Source organism: Oryctolagus cuniculus, chromosome 19, assembly GCF_964237555.1.
Source record: "Oryctolagus cuniculus chromosome 19, mOryCun1.1, whole genome shotgun sequence".
NCBI classification, from domain to species: Eukaryota; Metazoa; Chordata; class Mammalia; order Lagomorpha; family Leporidae; genus Oryctolagus; species Oryctolagus cuniculus.
The window spans coordinates 5,515,990-5,536,788 of record NC_091450.1 but is presented as its reverse complement, the minus strand read 5'-3'; the positions used below and the strand labels follow the sequence as shown (position 1 = coordinate 5,536,788).

At 39.0% G+C, this 20,799-nt stretch overlaps 1 protein-coding gene and 1 pseudogene across 1 annotated transcript; both read left to right on the top strand.

The window, feature by feature from the left end:
• The window catches only part of LOC127487913 (PHD finger protein 6 pseudogene), a 59,706-nt pseudogene that overhangs the window by 33,205 nt on the left and 5,702 nt on the right, over window positions 1–20,799 (top strand).
• On the top strand, window positions 14,843–15,766 carry ORYCUNV1R1645 (vomeronasal 1 receptor oryCunV1R1645). The gene has a single exon (NM_001167328.1). It carries the CDS (start codon window positions 14,843–14,845, stop codon window positions 15,764–15,766), a length of 924 nt encoding a protein of 307 aa, NP_001160800.1.

The following is a 20,799-nucleotide window of genomic DNA, read 5'->3' as shown; positions in this document are numbered from 1 at the left end:
ACTCCTGTTGTTGACTTTACCAATTGACACTCCTGTCTATGGCATCAGTAATCTCCCTATGCTCCAGTCATGAGTTTCCAAGGCTATGGAAGCCCTCTGAGTTCTCCGATTCTTATCTTGTTTAGACAAGGTCATAGTCAAAGTGGAGGTTCTCTCCTCCCTTCAGAGAAAGGTACCTCCTTCTTTGAAGACCTGTTCTTTCCACTGAGATCTCACTCACAGAGATCTTTTGCCAGAGTGTCTTGACTTTCCATGCCTGAAATACTCTCATGGGCTTTTCAGCCAGATCCGAATGCCTTTAGGGCTTATTCTGAGGCCAGAGTGCTATTTAGGACATCTGCCATTCTATGAGTCTGCTGAGTATCTCACTTCCCATGTTGGATCACTCTCCCCTTTATTTATTCTATCGGTTAGTGTTAGCAGGTACTAGACTTGTTTATGTGCTCCCTTTGACTCTTAGTCCTTTCATTATGATCAATTGTGAACTGAAATTGATCACTTGGAGTGGTGAGATGGCATTGGTACATGCCACCTTGATGGGATTAAATTGGAGTCCCCTGGTATGTTTCTAACTCTACCATTTGGGGCAAGTCAGCTTGAGCATGTCCCAAATTATACATCTCTTCCCTCTCTTATTCCCACTCTTATGTTTAACAGGGATCACATTTCAGTTAAATTTCAACACTTAAGAATAACTGTGAATTAATTACAGAATTAAACCAGTCATATTAAGTAGAACAGACAAAGAAACTACTAAGAGGGATAGTGTATTAAGTTGTTCATTAACAGTCAGGGCTATGCTGATCAAGTCACCATTTCCCATAGTGTCCATTCCACTTCAACAGGTTTCCTTTTTGGTGTTCAGTCAGTTGTCACCAATCAGGGAGAACATATGGTATTTGTCCCTTTGGGACTGGCTTATTTCACTCAGCATGATGTGTTCCAGATTCCTCCATTTTGTTGCAAATGACTGGATTTCGTTGTTTCTTACTGCGGTATAGTATTCTAAAGAGTACATATCCCATAATTTCTTTATCCAGTCTACCGTTGATGGGCATTTAGGTTGGTTCCAGGTCTTAGCTATTGTGAATTGTGCTGCAATAAACATTAGGCTGCAGACTGCTGTTTTGTTTGCCAATTTAAATTCCTCTGGGTAAATTCCAAGGAGTGGGATGGCTGGGTCGAACAGTAGGGTTATCTTCAGATTTCTGAGGCATCTCCAGACTGACTTCCATAGTGACTTGACCAGCTTGCATTCCCACCAACAGTGGGTTAGTGTCCCTTTTTCCCCACATCCTCGCCAGCATCTGTTGTTGGTGGATTTCTGTATGTGAGCCATTCTAACCGGGGTGAGGTGGAACCTCAATGTGGTTTTGATTTGCATTTCCCTGATTGCTAATGACCTTGAACATTTTTTCATGTGCCTGTTGGCCATTTGGATTTCCTCTTTTGAAAAATGTCTATTGAGGTCCTTGGCCCACCTCCTAATTGGGTTGTTGGTTTTGTTTTTGTGGAGTTTCTTGATCTCTTTGTAGATTCTGGTTATTAACCCTTTATCTGTTGCATAGTTTGCAAATATTTTTTCCCATTCTGTCGGTTGTCTCTTCACTCTCCTGACTGTTTCTTTTGCAGTACAGAAACTTCTCAATTTGATGCAATCCCAATAGTTGATTTTGGCTTTGACTGCCTGTGCCTCCCGGGTCTTTTCCAGAAACTCTTTGCCTGTGCCAATATCTTGAAGGGTTTCTCCAATGTTCTCTAGTAACTTGATGGTGTCAGGTCGTAGATTTAGGTCTTTAATCCATGTTGAGTGGATTTTTGTGTAAGGTGTAAGGTAGGGGTCTTGCTTCATGATTCTGCATGTGGAAATCCAATTTTCCCAGCACCATTTATTGAATAGACTGTCCTTGCTCCAGGAATTAGTTTTAGATCCTTGATCGAATATAAGTTGGCTGTAGATGTTTGGGTTGATTTCTGGTGTTTCAATTCTGTTCCATTGGTCTATCCATCTGTTTCTGTACCAGTACCATGCTGTTTTGATTACAACTGCCCTGTAGTATGTCCTGAAATCTGGTATTGTGATGCCTCCAGCTTTGTTTTTGTTGTACAAGATTGCTTTAGCTATTCGAGGTCTCTTGTGCCTCCATATAAATTTCAGCACCAATTTTTCCAGATCTGAGAAGAAGGTCTTCGGTATCTTGATTGGTATTGCATTGAATTTATAAATTACTTTTGGGAGAGTGGACATTTTGATGATATTGATTCTTCCAATCCATGAGCATGGAAGATTTTTCCATTTCTTGGTATCCTCTTCTATTTCTTTCTTTAAGGTTTTGTAATTTTCATCGTAGAGATCTTTAACGTCCTTGGTTAAGTTTATTCCAAGGTATTTGATTGTTTTTGTAGCTATTGTGAATGGGATTGATCTTAGAAGTTCTTCCTCAGCCATGGCATTGTCTGTGTATACAAAGCCTTTGATTTTTGTGCATTGATTTTATACCCTGCTACTTTGCCAAACTCTTCTATGAGTTCCAATAGTCTCTTAGTAGAGTTCTTTGGGTCCCCTAAATAAAGAATAATGTCATCTGCAAAGAGGGATAGTTTGAGTTCTTCCTTCCCAATTTGAATGCCTTTAATTTCTTTTTCTTGCCTAATAGCTCTGGCTAAAACTTCCAGAGCTATATTGAATAGCAGTGGTGAGAGTGGGCATCTATGTTCATCAGGGATATTGGTCTGTAATTCTCTTTCAGTGCTGCATCTTTTTCCGGCTTAGGAATTAAGGTGATGCTGGCTTCATAGAAAGAATTTGGGAGGATTCCCTCTTCTTCGATTGTTCTGAATAGTTTGAGAAGAATTGGCGTTAGTTCTTCTTTAAATGTCTGTTAGAATTCAGCAGTGAATCCATCTGGTCCTGGGCTTTTCTTTGTTGGGAGGGCCTTTATTACTGTTTCAATTTCTGTCTCAGTTATGGGTCTGTTTAGGTTTTCGATGTCTTCCTGGTTCAATTTAGGTAGGTTGCATGTGTCCAGGAATGTATCCATTTCTGATAGGTTTCCCTGTTTGCTGGCATTAAGTCCTTGTAGTAATTTCTGATGATTCTTTTTATTTCTGTGGTGTCTGTTGTTATGTTTCCTTTTTCATCTCTGATTTTATTGATTTGGGTCTTTTCTTTTTTTAGTTAGTTGGGCCAATGGGGTGTCAATTTTGTTTATTTTTTCAAAAAACCAGCTCTTCACTTGGCTGATTTTTTGTAGTGTTTTTTTGGATTCAATCCTGTTGATTTCTTCTCTGATTTTAATTATTTCTCTTCTCCTACTAGATTTGGGTCTGGTTTGCTGTAGGTTTTCTAGATCCTTGAGGTGCACTGAAAGCTCATCTATTTGGTGCCTTTCCAATTTCTTGATGTAGGCACCTATTGATAGAAACTTTCCTCTTAATACTGCTTTTGCTGTATCCCATAAGTTTTGGTATGTTGTGCAGTTACCCTCATTTACTTCCAGAAAGTTTTTGATTTCTCTTTTGATTTCTTCTATGACCCATTGTTCATTCAGGAGCATGTTGTTCAATCTCCATGTGTTTGCATATGCTCTAGGGATTCCTGAGTTGCTAATTTCCAACTTCATTCCTTTATGGTCTGAGAAGCTGCATGGTATGATTCTAATTCTTTTGAATTTGCTGAGACTTGCTTTATGGCCTAGTATGAGGTCAATCCTAGAGAAGGTTCCATGTACTGCTGAGAAGAATGTAAAATCTTTAGCTGTAGGATTGAAAGTTCTGTATATATCTGTTAGATCCATTTGGGCTATAGTGTCGTTTAAATCTACTGTCTCCTTGTTGATCTTCTGTTCTGTTGATCTGTCTATTTCTGAGAGTGGGGTATTGAAGTACCCAGTACTACTGTATTGGGGTCTAAGTCTCCCTTTAAGTCCCTTAACAAATCTTTTAAATAAACCGGTGTCCTATAATTACGTGCATATACATTGATAATTGTTATATCTTCTTGTTGTATTGATCCCTTAATCATGATATAGTGTCCCTCTTTGTCTCTCTTAACAGTTTTTGTGGTAAAGTTTATGTTGTCCGATATTAAGATGGCTACGCCCGCTCTTTTTTCATTTCTGTTGGCATGGTATATCTTTTTCCAGCCTTTCACTTTCAGTCTGTATGGATCTTTGTTGGAAAGATGTGTTTCTTCTAAGCAGCAAATAGATGGGTTTTGTTCCTTAACCCAATCAGCCAATCTGTGTCTTTTAATCTTGAATTGGGGTGTCTGTTTCATTTGGGGGCGTCGTAATGTCTTCCTTGTCCTTGTTACCTCGGCTTTTGTGTTTGTTTGTCGTCATATTGGAGATATTCTTTGTTTTTTTTTTTTTTTTTTTTTTTTTCTTGTTATACTGTGACTCTAGATTAAGAGGACTGTCTGCTTTTGATGGATCCTTAGAGGCTGTGATGGGTGTGGCCAGAGAGCTCTGGTTCTACAGGGTTAAGGGTGTGCCAAAGGTGATTCACCCTGATTGTTCTCTTGCTCTCTCTCTCTCTCTCTTTTTTTTGACTCAGTTGGGAAGTAATTCCACACAACTGAGTGGAATTGAGAGTAGTTGATGTATGAAATCTGGCCCCTGTGGGTATTCATTTGCTTACCAGAGTCAGGTTTTTCTGCTTGGCTAATGAGAGCCACCCACTTTACATATGCAAAATGGCGCACACTGCTTTACTTATGTAAAATGGCGCCTGACCTTTGTCTTGCTCGGCTTTGTAAGGTGAGTGGAGAGAGAGGCTAAATGTCCGTGCCGGTTCCCCTTATTTATTCGATTTTTTCTCTCCTCCAGGCAGCCTGGTGAACTTTCCCCAATGGGGTTTCAGGCCTCGTTCTCTGCAGGCTTTTTCTGCCTTTCCCTGCCAATGTCTCAGGTTACTGAGAGGTTTTTAGCTCAATTCCCTTTCCAGTGCTGGCACGCAGACTCTGCAGCTCCGGTGTGTCTGGCGGGTCCTGCGGCCCTGGTGGCTCCCGTGGCTCAGCTTCCATGCGGTGGGCGACCTTGCTCTCCCCTTAGGTCCTCCAAGTCACTGTCACTAGATCCGGAGGAGTTTCCTCTGCAGTTTTTCCCTGATCCTTTTCCTGAGGCTACCGTAACTCCACTTTTATTAAACTATCTTTTCCCGGACTGTCAGTGTGCGCCCTCACTATTCTGCCATCTTGGCTCCGTCCCCCAATGCGGTGATATTTCTTACAAAATTTTGACAAATCTGGCAATGCAAATCACTTGACTTTTACAGCTCAAAAATCATAAATAACTATATATATAATGCTATTTTATATATAAAACAAATCCTTGGAGGTAAAAATGACAGATTTTTAAGAATATACCTTTAAGAAAAATATCTGAGCACGCATTGTTTTCCTTTGCAAGCTCCTTCTCTTGGCCTCTGGGCAGATTTTTTTGAGCCCAACAAATGTAGGACTGGAATGTGCATAACAGTTAAACTTTAGAGAATGAATGAAGACCTGGAAAAGCCTTCAGTGATGTGCATAACATAATAATCAGAATCTCTAAGGAATAATGAGATTTATTTGGGGAACAGCAGAGCAATGCAAAGGGAATACCCATGTTGTAGTCAACTGTGGGTGTAGTCAAAGAGATTCAAGCATGTCAAAAGTTTAAAAGTAAACAGGAAGAAATTTATACAGGTTTGTGGGATACAAAGTTCATTCTTATTAGACACCCAAAGCTGGAGTTAGCCTCAGCTCCTTATTGGAGGAGCCCTTGCTGGGTAAATATTCTGTCCAGGACATGTCCTCTGAATTGTTGCAGTCTTGAAAAATGTGAAAGGTAAGTGTTGGTACAGAATTCTGTGCAGATGTGTGAGGCTTGCAAAGCATAGGGTGTACGTGAAATGAAGAGATTCAAGTTGGCCTTCTGTTCTTAAATATATGTAGTATAGATAGGATATAAGTGTCAGTGAGATTACAATATTGCTACTTCCTCCAAAAATGTTTTTATGACTATCAATTGTTTATTATAAAGTTGTAAATGGCTAATTTTAGTTACTTTTTAATTTTCCTTAAAATTTTTTTCAAATACAAATTTATACCATGAAATGTACATATATAAAGACAACCACAAAATCCTTGAAGAATTCACTTGTTTGATTCTTAAAACATAAAAAGAATAATTTTACATTAGGTACTTGAATTAAAAAGTGTTACTCCATTGACATAACAAGCTGGAAGCAGTCACCAGCTAAAGGCTTGATGCTCTACCCCCTACATGCACATACACACAGCCCTTCCACAATTATGACACACACTTTAATCCAGAATTATCCTTTGGAAATTGATATCTTATTATTTGTTCATATTATGGAAGTTATTATTTTCACTTTTATTTATTTTTCCATAAGTAATTTTATTTCAAAATCCTGCTAATCAACTGCTCTAGCCAAAACTGATATTTAATGCCTAAGTCATTTTCATAAAAAGCAGAAATTGCTAAATATAAGTCTCAAGTGAGAGGCAGGGTTGTTTTATAATGTATGTGGAAATAATTTGTATTCTGGTCAGAAGCGACATTCCTGAGCAAGTGTTGAAAGTTGGCATTCTTGACATCCCAGTGGAAAGAACAGGCCATCAAAGAAGGAGGTACATTTCTCTGAAGGGAGGAGAGAACTTCCACTTTGATTATGGCCCTGTCAAAAAAGGTCAGAGTTTGTGACTCCAGAAGCTTCCATAGCCTTGGAAGCTCATGACAAGAGCTTCAGGTGATTACTGACATCATAAATAAGAGTGTAAATTATTAAATCAACAACAGGAGTCACTGTGCACTTACTCACCATGTAGGATCTATATCCTTAATATGTTGTACTATGATAACTGATGGTAAAAGTAGTATTCAAACAGTGCTTTACACTTTGTGTTTCTGTGTGGGTGCAAATAGTTGAAATCTTTACTTAGTATATACTAAGTTGATCTTCTGTATATAAATATGATTAAAAATGAATCTTAATGAAGAATGGGATGGGAGAGGGAGTAGGAGATGGGATGGTTTGTGGGTGGGAGGGTGGTTATGTGGGTAAAAACTGCTATAAATCAAAAGTTGTATTTTCAAAATTTATATTTATTAAATAAAAGTTTTCTAAAAAATTAAGTTGGCAATTTCATGGGACTGGCATTGTGGCACTGCCTGCAATGCTGGTACAAGTCCTAGCCGCCTCATTTACAATCCAGCTCCTTGCTAATGATAAAGAACTAGAAGATGACCGAACTATTTGGGCCCCTGCCACCCACATTTGAGACCAGGATGGAATTCCATGCACTTGACTTTTACCTGGATCACCAGAGCAGTTGTCGCCATTTGGGGAGTGAACCAGCAGATGGAATATTTCTGTCTTTCCACCTCTTGTAATTCTGCCTTTTAGATAAATAGATAAATGAAACTTGACCTTCCTGATAACAACCCATTATGATGCTGTCCCTGGGTCTAGCATCATTTCTCAAAGATATGCACAAGTGTGGAAATATAGTCCCACTTAACAGGGAATAGTAGAACTGGTTGTTCCGGAGAGCTGACCAGAGGCAGGTAAAGCAGTCCCAGGAGCCTTGAACTTCTACAAAATCAGCAGAGTCCAGGCAGATGTGACCCTAGGACATGGGAGATGCCCCAGAGAGGGCCTTGGGGGATGCAGCTTCTGGGGTGCTGATGTGGGAGAAATGCTCCATTTGTTTGGATGATGAGCACTTGCCACCTGTTCGAGTCACTAAGGGGGAGCTGACTGTGGCCAGAGGGCCACCCCTCTGCTACATTAGTTTATCAGCCTGGCTCAGCACTCTTCCCCCTGGACAGTGTCCCTGGGGTCTTATGTCATGTGGAACTCGCGACACAGGGGCCTGGGTCTCACCCATGTGTGGCAGGGCCCAACCACTTGGGCTATCTTTTGATACTTTCTCATTGGGTTGTCTGGGAGCTGGATTATAAAAGGAGAATTTGGGCCACAAACCAGTGCCCAGCTGGATGCTTTTATGTGGTAAAGAGAACCATCATTCCCTTCCTACATCTTGACAGAAAGTGTATCTCCCAGACTGAAGTTGCTTATGTGCTGCATACACAAGCATGCCAGATTGTTTATGAATATAAACTGCTTCTTTCATTTGTGGTGTCTTAGTCATGCTAAATGCTGTAGTTGAGAGGACACTTTTGCATGGGTGTCACAAGCATCTACCTGTATTGATGCAATATTAATTAGCCATTTGAAAAGCTGTAATGGATTTATTGTCTCAACATACCCGTATGGTTCTTACAGGTGCTAATATATTTGAGTGATTGACATGAGGCTGAGAAAAGTGTAAAGATGGTTGTCAAGTGATTAGTTCTGGCAATGCATAAACATTTAAAAAGTTATTAGGAAATAGGATCTAAAAAAAATTTTTTTTGACAGGCAGAGTGGACAGTGAGAGAGAGACAGAGAGAAAGGTCTTCCTTTGCCGTTGGTTTACCCTCCAATGGCCGCCGCGGCTGGTGTGCTGCAGCCAGTGCACTGCGCTGATCCGATGGCAGGAGCCAGGTACTTCTCCTGGTGTCCCATGGGGTGCAGGGCCCAAGCACTTGGGCCATCCTCCACTGCACTCCCGGGCCACAGCAGAGAGCTGGCCTGGAAGAGGGGCAACCGGGACAGAATCCAGCGCCCCGACCGGGACTAGAACCTTGTGCTGGTGCCGCAAGGCAGAGGATTAGCCTAGTGAGCCACGGCGCTGGCAGGAAATAGGATTAATAACTGGATATTAATGGTTGAAACGGAGATCTTAAAGCAATGCTCTTGGAAGGTTAGTGGATTGATTTGAGTCTCTGTGCACCAACATTGAAGGTTCCTAAAATCATTACCTCTATTTCCTGTAGTTTGAGAGAATTTCCAGCCCAGAAGGGAAACATGACAATCAGAAAGTAGACATTAAATATCTAGGATATTTAATATTAAATATTAAACATATTAAACAGAATGAATATCCAGGAATGATATGAATGTCTCACCCTCATCCCTACCTGAGGGCTCAACGTCAACTGCAAAGTCCATGTTAGATGTCCCTGGAGATAGATGAGACATTTATGGCACTCCTTGACCAAAAGACTACTGTGCACTGTCACCACAAATTTGTTGATAAAGTTCTAACTGTAGCTATATTCTGACTGTGAGAATATGAAAATGAAACATTTTATGAGATTAGAGTGAAAATTTCAATTGATGTTGGAATGTTTTAATGGAATTTATGGTAAGTGACTTCATTTACTTTAGATAAATGTATTACGTAAATGTATTTGAAGCCCAACTGTGTAACATCTTTACTATCTAGTTTGTTAAAGAGCATATACGTGGGGCTGGCACTGTGGTGTTGTGGGTCCAGCTGCTGCCTGCAGTGCCAGCATCCCATATGGGGTCCGGTTTGAGTCCAGGCTGTCCCACTTCCAATCCAGTTCTCTGCTATGGCCTGGGAATGCAATAAAAGATGGCCCAAGTCCTTGGGCCCCTGCACCCATGTGAGAGACACACAAGAAGCTCCTGGATTCTGGCTTCGGATCAGCGCAATTGCCATCTATGGAGTGAACCAGCAGATGGAAAACATCTCTCTCTCTCTCTCTCTCTCTCTCTGCATCTGCCTCTCTGTAACTTTCAAATAAATAAATCTGTAAAATGAGAGAGAGAGTATGTACTCACACTTTGACCAGTAATGATTGGACATACCAAATGGGAGCCTGTAGAATTGCCTCAGGGAAATGGTTGCTAATTTGTATTTTTGAAAGTTTTATTTGATACATCCAGTAAAACCACTGCTTGGGATGCAACTCATATCAAACAGCTGGTTCAAGACCCAGCTACTCCATTTCTGATGCAGCTTGCTGTTAGTGCATTCCAGAAGGCAGTAGATGATGGTTCAAGTGCTTGGGCCTCTGCTATCTATGAGGGAGACCTGGATGGTGTTCCTGGCTCCTGCCTTTGACTTGCCTGCACTGGCCACTGTGAGATAATTGAACAGAGGATATATTAGTGCATGCATTCCAATTTCTACCATACCATTAATTAAACACTCATCCCTCTTCATCCTCAAGTTCATCTATCTCTTTCCAAACAGCAACCTTTGTGTTAGTGACCAAGTTAGCTATTGCTTTTATTTCAAAGTAGCAAATATTTAAGAGTTTGGTATTACACAGTTCTAGTGAGAAAATAAACAGCTACTCCAGTAAATCTGTTCATTAGATGGTATGTGAGTATACATTTTAAGAGTGCTATTATCAAAGAAATTTAAATTATTAAATGATGATCACACATGTATATTTTAAATATAAGATATACCTTTCAATTTTACATCAATATAATTACAACTATTTAAAAGAAAAACAAAATTGTTTCTTCATATCCAGGCTTTTCATAGCTGCAGAATCAACTACCTACTGATTAAAAATATTCAAAAAATATTGTGGACATACTCAAGATATACATCTTGGCTTTCTTTTCATTATTCCCAACAAAATATAGTACAAGGACTATTTACAAAGTTTTTACATTATACTAGGTATTTTTCTCACAAATTTATTTGAAAGTCAGAGTTACACACAGAGAGAAGGAGAGGCAGAGAGAGAGAAAGGTCTTCCATTTCCTTGTTTACTCCCCAGTTGGCTGAAATTGGCTGAAATTGGCTGTGCCAATCTGAAGCTAGGAGCCTCCTCTGGGTCTCCCAAGTGGGTGAAGGGGCTCAAGGACTTGGGTCATCTTCTACTGCTTTCCCAGGCCATAGAAAAGAGCTGGATCAGAAGTGGACCACCATTGCCCATATGGGATGCTGGCACTTTAGGAAGCGACTTTACCTACTACGCCACAGCACTGGCTTCTGCATTATACTAGGTATTATAGTTAACATAAGAATGTTATAAAATCTACTTTATAATAATGTTTCTGTATGTATGAAGAACTGGAATGCAGAAATTCATAGGCTCCAAATGCAAAGAAAGTGTAAGGGAATGTTACTGGGCACCGAGGGGAGGGTGGTTACCGGAGAGAGTTTGGTGGATTCTTCTCCTCAGCTTATTATAGAAATAAGAGGCCAGGAAACAATTTGCAAAGAAGCAGAAACTTTATTTTTTCTCTGTTTACAAAGACAGAAACACATGGTGGGCAGGGAGGCTGGGAATGGGAAGAGAGAAAGAGATCTATCTGCTGATTCATTCTGCAAATGCCCCTAATGGCTATTGGGAGGGAGGTGGATTTGAAGTGGGGCAGCCAGAACTCCAACCATTGCCTAGAAATGAGACCAGCATTGCAGGCTGAGCTTATTCCAATGTGACACAATGCAGCATTATATAATCAAGAATAATTAAAGTTTAATTATTTCACATGTCACATTTTATGTTTTTATCATGTACAACCTGATGTTTGATGGAAGAGATGTGAGGAGGTCACAGGGAATCTTCTAAAGAGACCAGAAAACATTGGCAATCTGCTGTGGCAATGACTCATTTTGCACCTGAGAAAATTACAAGATTTCTGTGTAACTGACAGGGATTGTCATCATGCAGTCCCTTCAGGCCAACACAGGATAGGAAAATCTGTTCCCATGTGGGGAAATTTGGAACCCAGATGTTCTTGCTACTGCTTCTCCACTTTTCCCCTGTAGTGTCTCTTGCTTGTTCCAATCTCAAAGCCCAAGCTTGCCCTGTTCCACGGGTGACATGAGAATTGTGGGTCAGGTGGGAGATGAGCTCACTGCATTTTTTTTTCTTATAACCACATACAGGGAGCCTCAACCCACATCCATGGACTCCCTATAGAGGTGGGTGAGTGCATGCTTCTCAGCTCTGGCCTTGTGATTGCTCCACAGAAAAGTGGGTTGCTGGATGTGGGAAGATCTCAATGACATGGGACTAAAGGACTGTTCTTATACTTTCAGCCTTCTTTATTACAAAATCAAAAAAATAAAACATTATAGATTTTTGCAGACACAATTCAATTTTTTGTCTTATGAGGCCATAATTCATAGATCCCAGAGAGAACATTCATAGTTACATGATTTTATATATAAATTGGAATTGCTTTTAATATTTATTTTGTTTCCTTTTGATGGTATATTTATTCCAACTTGTTTAGTTCATTTCAACCCTTTTTATAGTACTTTAATATTTTATTTTACTGTTTTTTTATTTTTCAGTTATTTCATTTCAATTGGTTTATTTAATTTTAATGCTTTATTTTGTTGGTATTTTCACTTTTATTACGTTTCTTTTATTTGAATTATTTTTATCACATTTTAATATTTTTCTGCTTCACTTAATATATTAATAATATAATATTTTATGTTTTGAAAAACAAGTCTAATTTATAATGCTTCACTCTTGCTTTTGCTTTCTTAAATTTAGGATTATGTTAAATTTGTTATTATGTTATATTTAAGTATTTTGAAACTGTTTAAATTGTTATTAATACTTTTTTAAAGAATTTTAATAATTTAGTTTTCCTTTTAGTAAATGAATCCTCTAATTTTAGTACATTTACTGTTTTAAAGTTGCAATTATTTATTTTTCATAATCTGAAATTCCAACTTAATATTAACTTCATTAATATAATGCTAAATTTCATAGCAATGCATAAATTCAACAGACATATCAGGTGGTTTTAAATGACAGCATAATGTACAGTTAAGTTTGAAAAAACACAGGTGCTACAGATTAGTTTCAGAGCCTGGTGACTCTGTTACAGCTAATGTGCTGTGTATTCCAAAATTACTAATGGAATAAGTTTGAAATGTCCTCACCACAAAGAGGAGTAAAAGTGAGGTAGATGTTAAGCAATATGATTGAATCATTCTGTGATGTTATTTGTTTCTTAGCACTGCATTGTACCTCATAAATAAAAGTGCACATTATTTATCAATTAAAATATAACAAATGAAATGACACAAAGCAAACATAGAATTAGTAACTCTTCTCCTGGAAATATAGTGTACAAAATAATCATAATTGTTCATCCCTTTCTGATGAGCACAGAACGCCTCAAGACAATCAGTAGACACCCTTGACTTCTCTATGTAGACACTGGAGATGGCTCAGTCTATCTTAGTAGTCTTAATGCATTTTCTACAATTTGTCAGGGGAACTATTGAGAGCAGGATGCTCCACTGTCCAAGGCAGGGAACTGCAGCACAGGAAGAGCAGGTTCTCCAGTCCCTTCTAAACCCGTACCTTACACTGCTGCTGTGACTCACTCTCTCCTCATTATGACAAACAAGGAGGCAGTGATATCATTATGTTCCTGAATCTGTATATAGGAAATACATAATATTTGTATACCTTAAATAATTTAAAAAAATAATTTTGAAAAGAAAGTAAATTATCAATCTGAACCATTTTTCTTGGAATATTGATTGTTTTCTCTTTTAACTTTTATGGCTTTCATGAAATGATAATACAATTGTTATGGATTGCTAACTACAGATGCATGCCAAACTAGACAGCAAGGGAAAAATCTAGTATAAAAACATCATCTATACACTTCAGGGCAGCATGCACAAAAGTATACCAACCAATGATACATTTTCTTGGTGCTGATTATCACCATTTAATAAAAGTCATGGAAATTAAAAAAAAACTTTGAAGACTTTACATAAAGAGAGTTATACTTTGTACATCTCCTCTCAAATTCTCAAAAGATCTTTGTGCTGTGGATGACCAGTTTTAGGTTTCACAATTGTTCACAAAGTAAGTTCAAATTGATGAAAAAAATTTTGTCGATTTAATAATAAAGCATAATGTAGTTTTCTGTAATATAGATTATGTAATTTTATCTAAACCAAGCAAAATACAAAAATCTATATGGAAATTATATCCTTCCTGAAGTAATAATTCCCTGAATATAATAAATTACTGTAAGGGTGAGGATCTTACAGAGTTTCTCTAAAATGACAAATCATTGTATCTAAAATGTCCCCTCAGTTCCTGTAAAAGGCTTCTTCATTGCTCTCCTCTTTGATTCTGATCTCTGGCTGCACACTTCATGGTAAGTCTTCTTATAAGAGTTATTTATTTGAAAGAATTATAGAAAGACCATAATATCTGCATCTAGGCAATAGCATACTAAAGTAATGGCAAAAATTTAGCAGTGAACTTTCCTTAATTAAGACTTGAAAGGGGCGCCATGGCACAGTAGGTTAATCTTCCACCTGCGGCGCCAGCATCCCTTATGAGTGCCAGTTCTAGTCCCAGCTGCTCCTCTTTTGATCCAGCTCTCTGGTATGGCCTGAGAAAGCAGTGTAAGATGGCCCAAGTCCTTGAGCTCCTACACCTGCATGGGAGACCAGGAAGAAGCTCCTGGTTCCTGGCTTTGGATTGGTGCAGCTCTGGCCATTGTGGCCATTTGGGGAGTGAACCAACGGAAGGCTTTCTCTTTCTCTCCTTCTCATTGTCTGTAATTCTACCTCTCAAGTAAATAAATAAAAAAAACTTGAAGGGAATTATTTTAACTATTGAGCATTTAAGAATTAAATATTAAGTATTTAGTACTAATTAGCAATAAAAGCATTACCATGAAATGATTGTTTTGCAAATTCTTGTACATCTCAAGGTGGAAAATTTATGTGTTTTCCTTCTGATACTTGAAGTTGGACTTTGACAATATTCTCCTGAATAGAAGAAAGTTCACCTAAGGGATTTCTGAAGTGGAAACTAAGAAAAAATCCCAGATCACTGTGAAGATAAGACGTTAGAATGGAAACATCTACTAGTTAGAATAATGCTTGCTGATAATGTGAAACCTCCAATATTTGTTCGCTTTTTCAGACACCCATGTGTTTTATCCTGATATTAAGATGAGTATACCTTCTGTTTATGTCTCTATTAATAAATATCTTCTTTCACAAACTGGCTTTGGAATCTCAGCCAATACCTTCCTCTTCCTCTTCCACACCTTCACATTCTTGCTGAATCGCAGGCCTAAGCCCACTGACCTCACCATCTGTCACCAGGCTTTTGTCCACATTGCATTGCTCATCACTGTGTTGTTTTTGTTCTCTCCAGAACTGTTTGAGTTGCTAAGTTTTTGGAATGACTTCAAGTGTAAGGCTTTGTTCTACATCAACAGAGTAATGAGGGGCCTCTCCATCTGCACCACCTGTCTCCTGAGCATCATCCAGGCCATCACAATCAGCCCCAGCACCTCCTGGCTGGCACAGTTTAAGTATAAATCCACACATTTCATCCTATATTTCTTCTTCTTCATATGGCTGATATGTTTGTCTTTCAGTACTAGCACACTCTTCCACACTGTGGCATCTTCCAATGTGACCCAGACCAATCTGATGGCTATCACTAAATACTGCTCATTTTACCCCATGAGCCATGATATCAGGGGTTTAATGTTCACACTGTTAACATCCAGGGACGTCTTCCTTGTGGGTGTCATGCTGCTCTCAAGTGTGTACATGGTGACTCTCCTGTCCAGGCATCAGCGGAGGTCCCAGCACCTTCACAGCACCAGCCTCTCCCCAAGGTCCTCCCCAGAGAAAAGGGCCACCCAGACCATCTTGCTGCTGGTTAGTTTCTTTGTGGTCATGTACTGGGTGGACTTCATCATCTCCTCTTCCTCCATGGTACTGTGGACATATGACTCAGTTATCTTGGGTGCTCAGTGTATTGTGGTCAATGTCTATGCCACTGTTAGTCCGTTGGTGCTTATCAGTTCTGATAAGAGGATACTTAATATTTTGCATAATGTACTATGGAAAAGCTTTTGATTTTAACAGGTTGGTGATAAAAATGGTTGTCTTGTAGTGATCATGTGGTGCAGTAGTTAAGACACTGCTTGAGATGCTCACAGCCAATACTGCAGTGCCTGGGCTTGGATTTTGGCTCTGATTCTCATCCATCTTACTGATAATGCACACCCTGAGTGTCATCAGGTGTTGGTTCAAGTACTTGCATTGCTATCCTCCATGTACAATGCAATGTGCCACATTGAGTTATAGGCCCCTGGCTTTGGCACAGCCCTCTGCTGGCTGTGGGAATTTGGGCATTTAACCAAAGATATATGATATATCTTTTTCTCTCAGTGTCATCTCTTTCTCTCTCTCTCTTTCTGCCTTTCAAATAAAGTTCAAATACATAATCAAAATAGTTGTACTGAAATAGATGTTTTTGTGAACATATAAATAATTCTAGTAAAATAGATGCCTATCTGATTAATTCAACTGTATGGAATTATACTTTTCTTATATCTAAATAATTCGATATCTATCTTGTGCAGAACTTATAATCCTTTTAATTCAACATCTACTATAGTTCAAGATGTCCATAGGTTTACTAGTTTCTTCTTTCAGTCTGATTTGACAAACTTCACACAGGAGACCTTTAGTTACTATTATCATGACATTATAGAAATACACACAGCTAATCAAACCTTTCATGATTTTTACATTCAAAAATATTTTTACTTTTATTCTTATTAATTAAAAAGAAGTAAATATTCAAGTGTAGCTTGGATACTAATTTCTGTCAGCAATGTTAATATATTTCTTCTCTATATTGTTGTTTAAATAAAGGCTGTGTCGATTGTACTGTCACTATTTTTATTTTTTTTATTTTTTATTTATTTTTATCTTTTATTTAATGAATATAAATTTCCAAAGTACGACTCATGGATTACAATGGCTTCCCCCCCATACCGTCCCTCCCACCCACAACCCTCCCCTTTCCCACTCCCTCTCCCCTTCCATTCACATCAAGATTCATTTTCGATTATCTTAATATACAGAAGATCAGCTTAGTATACCTTAAGTAAGGATTTCAACAGTTTGCTCCCACACAGAGACATAAACTGAAAAATAATAGATGATTTTTTTTAAATGATGATGAAATCAGATCAGACCTACTGTCATGTTTAATCCCAGTGAGAGTCAAGTTGGGAAGTGATAATTTCTTTTTTTTTTTTTTTTTTTTTTTACAGAAGATCAGTTTAGTGTACATTAAGTAAAGATTTCAACCGTTTGCACCCCCATAGAAACACAAAGTGAAATATACTGTTTGAGTACTCGTTATAGCATTAAGCCTCAATGTACAGCACATTAAGGACAGAGATCCTACATGAGGAGTAAGTGCACAGTGACTCCTGTTGTTGACTTTACAAATTGACACTACTGTTTATGGCATCAGTAATCTCCCTATGCACCAGTCATGAGTTTCCAAGGCTATGGAAGCCCTCTGAGTTCTCCGACTCTTATCTTGTTTAGACAAGGTCATAGTCAAGGTGGAGGTTCTCTCCTCCCTTCAGAGAAAGGCACCTCCCTCTTTGAAGACCTGTTCTTTCCACTGGGATCTCACTCACAGAGATCTTTTTGCCAGAGTGTCTTGGCTTTCCATGCCTGAAATACTCTCATGGGCTTTTCAGCCAGATCCGAGTGCCTTTAGGGCTGATTCTGAGGCCAGAGTGCTATTTAGGACATCCGCCATTCTATGAGTCTGCTGAGTATCTCACTTCCCATGTTGGATCACTCTCCCCTTTATTTATTCTATCGGTTAGTGTTAGCAGGTACTAGACTTGTTTATGTGCTCCCTTTGACTCTTAGTCCTTTCATTATGATCAATTGTGAACTGAAATTGATCACTTGGAGTGGTGAGATGGCATTGGCACATGCCACCTTGATGGGATTGAACTGGAATCCCTGGTATGTTTCCAACTCTACCAATTGGGGCAAGTCAGCCCGAGCATGCCACAAATTATACATCTCTTCCCTCTCTTATTCCCACTCTTATGTTTAACAGGGATCACATTTCAGTTAATTTGCAACACTTAAGAATAACTGTGTGATAATTACAGAATTAAACCAGTCATATTAAGTAGAACAGACAAAAAAAATCTACTAAGAGGGATAATGTATTAAGTTGTCCATTAACAGTCAGGTCTATGCTGATCAAGTCAACATTTCTCATAGTGTCCATTTCACTTCAGGAGGTTTCCTTTTTGGTGTTGAGTCAGTTGTCACCGATCAGGGAGAACATATGGTATTTGTCCCTTTGGGACTGGCTTACTTCACTCAGCATGATGTGTTCCAGATTCCTCCATTTTGTTGCAAATGACTGGATTTCCTTGTTTCTTACTGCGGTATAGTATTCTAAAGAATACATATCCCATAATTTCTTTATCCAGTCTACCGTTGATGGGCATTTAGGTTGGTTCCAGGTCTTGGCTATTGTGAATTGTGCTGCAATAAACATTAGGGTGTAGACCGCTTTTTTGTTTATCAATTTAAACTCCTTTGGGTAAATTCCAAGGAGTGGGATGGCTGGGTCGAACGGTAGGGTTATATTCAGGTTTCTGAGGAATCTCCAGACTGACTTCCATAGTGGCTTGACCAGTTTGCATTCCCACCAACAGTGGGTTAGTGTCCCTTTTTCCCCACATCCTCGCCAGCATCTGTTGTTGGTAGATTTCTGTATGTGAGCCATTCTAACTGGGGTAAGGTGAAACCTCATTGTGGTTTTGATTTGCATTTCCCTGATTGCTAGTGACCTTGAACATTTTTTCATGTGCCTGTTGGCCATTTGGATTTCCTCTTTTGAAAAATGTCTATTGAAGTCCTTGGCCCATCTCTTAAGTGGGTTGTTGGTTTTGTTTTTGTGGAGTTTCTTGATCTCTTTGTAGATTCTGGTTATTAACCCTTTATCTGTTGCATAGTTTGCAAATATTTTTTCCCATTCTGTCGGTTGTCTCTTCACTCTCCTGACTGTTTCTTTTGCAGTACAGAAACTTCTCAATTTGATGCAATCCCAATAGTTGATTTTGGCTTTGACTGTCTGTGCCTCCCGGGTCTTTTCCAGAAACTCTTTGTCTGTGCCAATATCTTGAAGGGTTTCTCCAATGTTCTCTAATAACTTAATGGTGTCAGGACATAGATTTAGGTCTTTAATCCACGTTGAGTGGATTTTTGTGTAAGGTGTAAGGTAGGGGTCTTGCTTCATGCTTCTGCACGTGGAAATCCAGTTTTCCCAGCACCATTTATTGAATAGACTGTCCTTGCTCCAGGAATTGGTTTTAGATCCTTGATTAAATATAAGTTGGCTGTAGATGTTTGGGTTGATTTCTGGTGTTTCAATTCTGTTCCATTGGTCTATCCATCTGTTTCTGTACCAGTACTATGCTGTTTTGATTACAACTGCCCTGTAGTATGTCCTGAAGTCTGGTATTGTGATGCCTCCGGCTTTGTTTTTGTTGTACAAGATTGCTTTAGCCATTCGAGGTCTCTTGTGCCTCCATATGAATTTCAGCATCATTTTTTCTAGATCTGTGAAGAATGTCTTTGGTATCTTGATTGGAATTGCATTGAATCTATAAATTACTTTTGGGAGAATGGACATTTTGATGATGTTGATTCTTCCAATCCATGAGCATGGAAGATTTTTCCATTTTTTGGTATCCTCTTCTCTCTCTCTCTATTTATTTATTTATTTATTTTTATTTTATTTTATTTCATTTATTTATTCAGGAGGTAAATAATACCGCACCGCATGGCTGTGCAGAATTGATGGTGTTTAGCTTCCAGTCTCTGGCTTCTACCCAAAGAGTCTGTGCAGGCTCTGTTTCTCCTCTGGACTCCCACTGGGTTGCTTGGGCTACTGAATTGTAGTGACTCAGTTCCTTAGCTCTCCCCTGTTGTTATGTAAATCCAGAGGGGGCCTGCTCTTTGTCTCTTGCAAACTCTTGCAAACTCTTGCAAGCCTCTCAGCCTTGCAACCTTTGCAAGGTTGTCGGAGAGAGAAACCCTCCACATTTTTTCCTTCTCTACGGTAGTGAGTCCGGTGCACTTTCCCGCTCCCCCTAGATTCTGACCGCCGTTTCCCCGCCAATGTCTCGGGTTATTGAGCTCACCTCCCCTTCCAGCGCCGAAGTGTGGACTCGGAGCCCTGGGCATCCCAACTCTCCCCGCTGGTGTCTGTGTGACATGCACTCCCCTTCCTGCACTGGCGCGCAGACCCTGTGGCTCCCGCGGCTCGGCTTCCGCGCGGTGGGTGACCTTGTTCTCCCAGTAGGTCCTCTGAGTCACAGCCACTAGATCCAGAAGGGTTTCCTCTGCAATTTTTTCCTGGTCCTTTTTCTGAGGCTACCGTAACTCCACTTTTATTAAACTAAATTTTCCCAGACTATCGGTGCGCGCCCTCACTATTCTGCCATCTTGCCCCCCCCCCCACATACAATAATAAAAGGCACAATGGTTAAAATAGATGGTAAGCATCACTGAAAGAAATCAACACCATCACAATATCTCAATTGGCTTACCATGTAGATAGAAATTTTCAAAAAGCAATTTCATAGAAATTAAGCCAGAGTTCTTTCTTATGAAAAAAATCACCATTTCTTGGTTCAAAACTAACATCTGTTATAAAAATTACCATATCACATATCTGTAACCAAGAGAAAGAGTAACTCATCTTCAAAGTGCATGTAAACCTATTTATAATCACAAAAAGATGATTATGAGGAAAAATAATTTTTAAATACACAGATTAAAATTATGTGGGATGCAAGAATAAACAATTTTTGGTTAGTGGATAAAAGTGAAATACTGATGGAATTATAGCTGCTGATTTCAGCTACTCATTCTATATAATGGGATCCAAGATCTTTAAAAGCTTGCTTATATTTTTTTCTACTTACATGTTGCTTTGAAAATTTCTGGTGGAAATTAAAGTTTCTCAAAGAGATCAATACACACTATGTATATCTCGCTATTACTGTGTCCTAAGAACATTTATGGATTAGAGTTGGTGTAAAAAG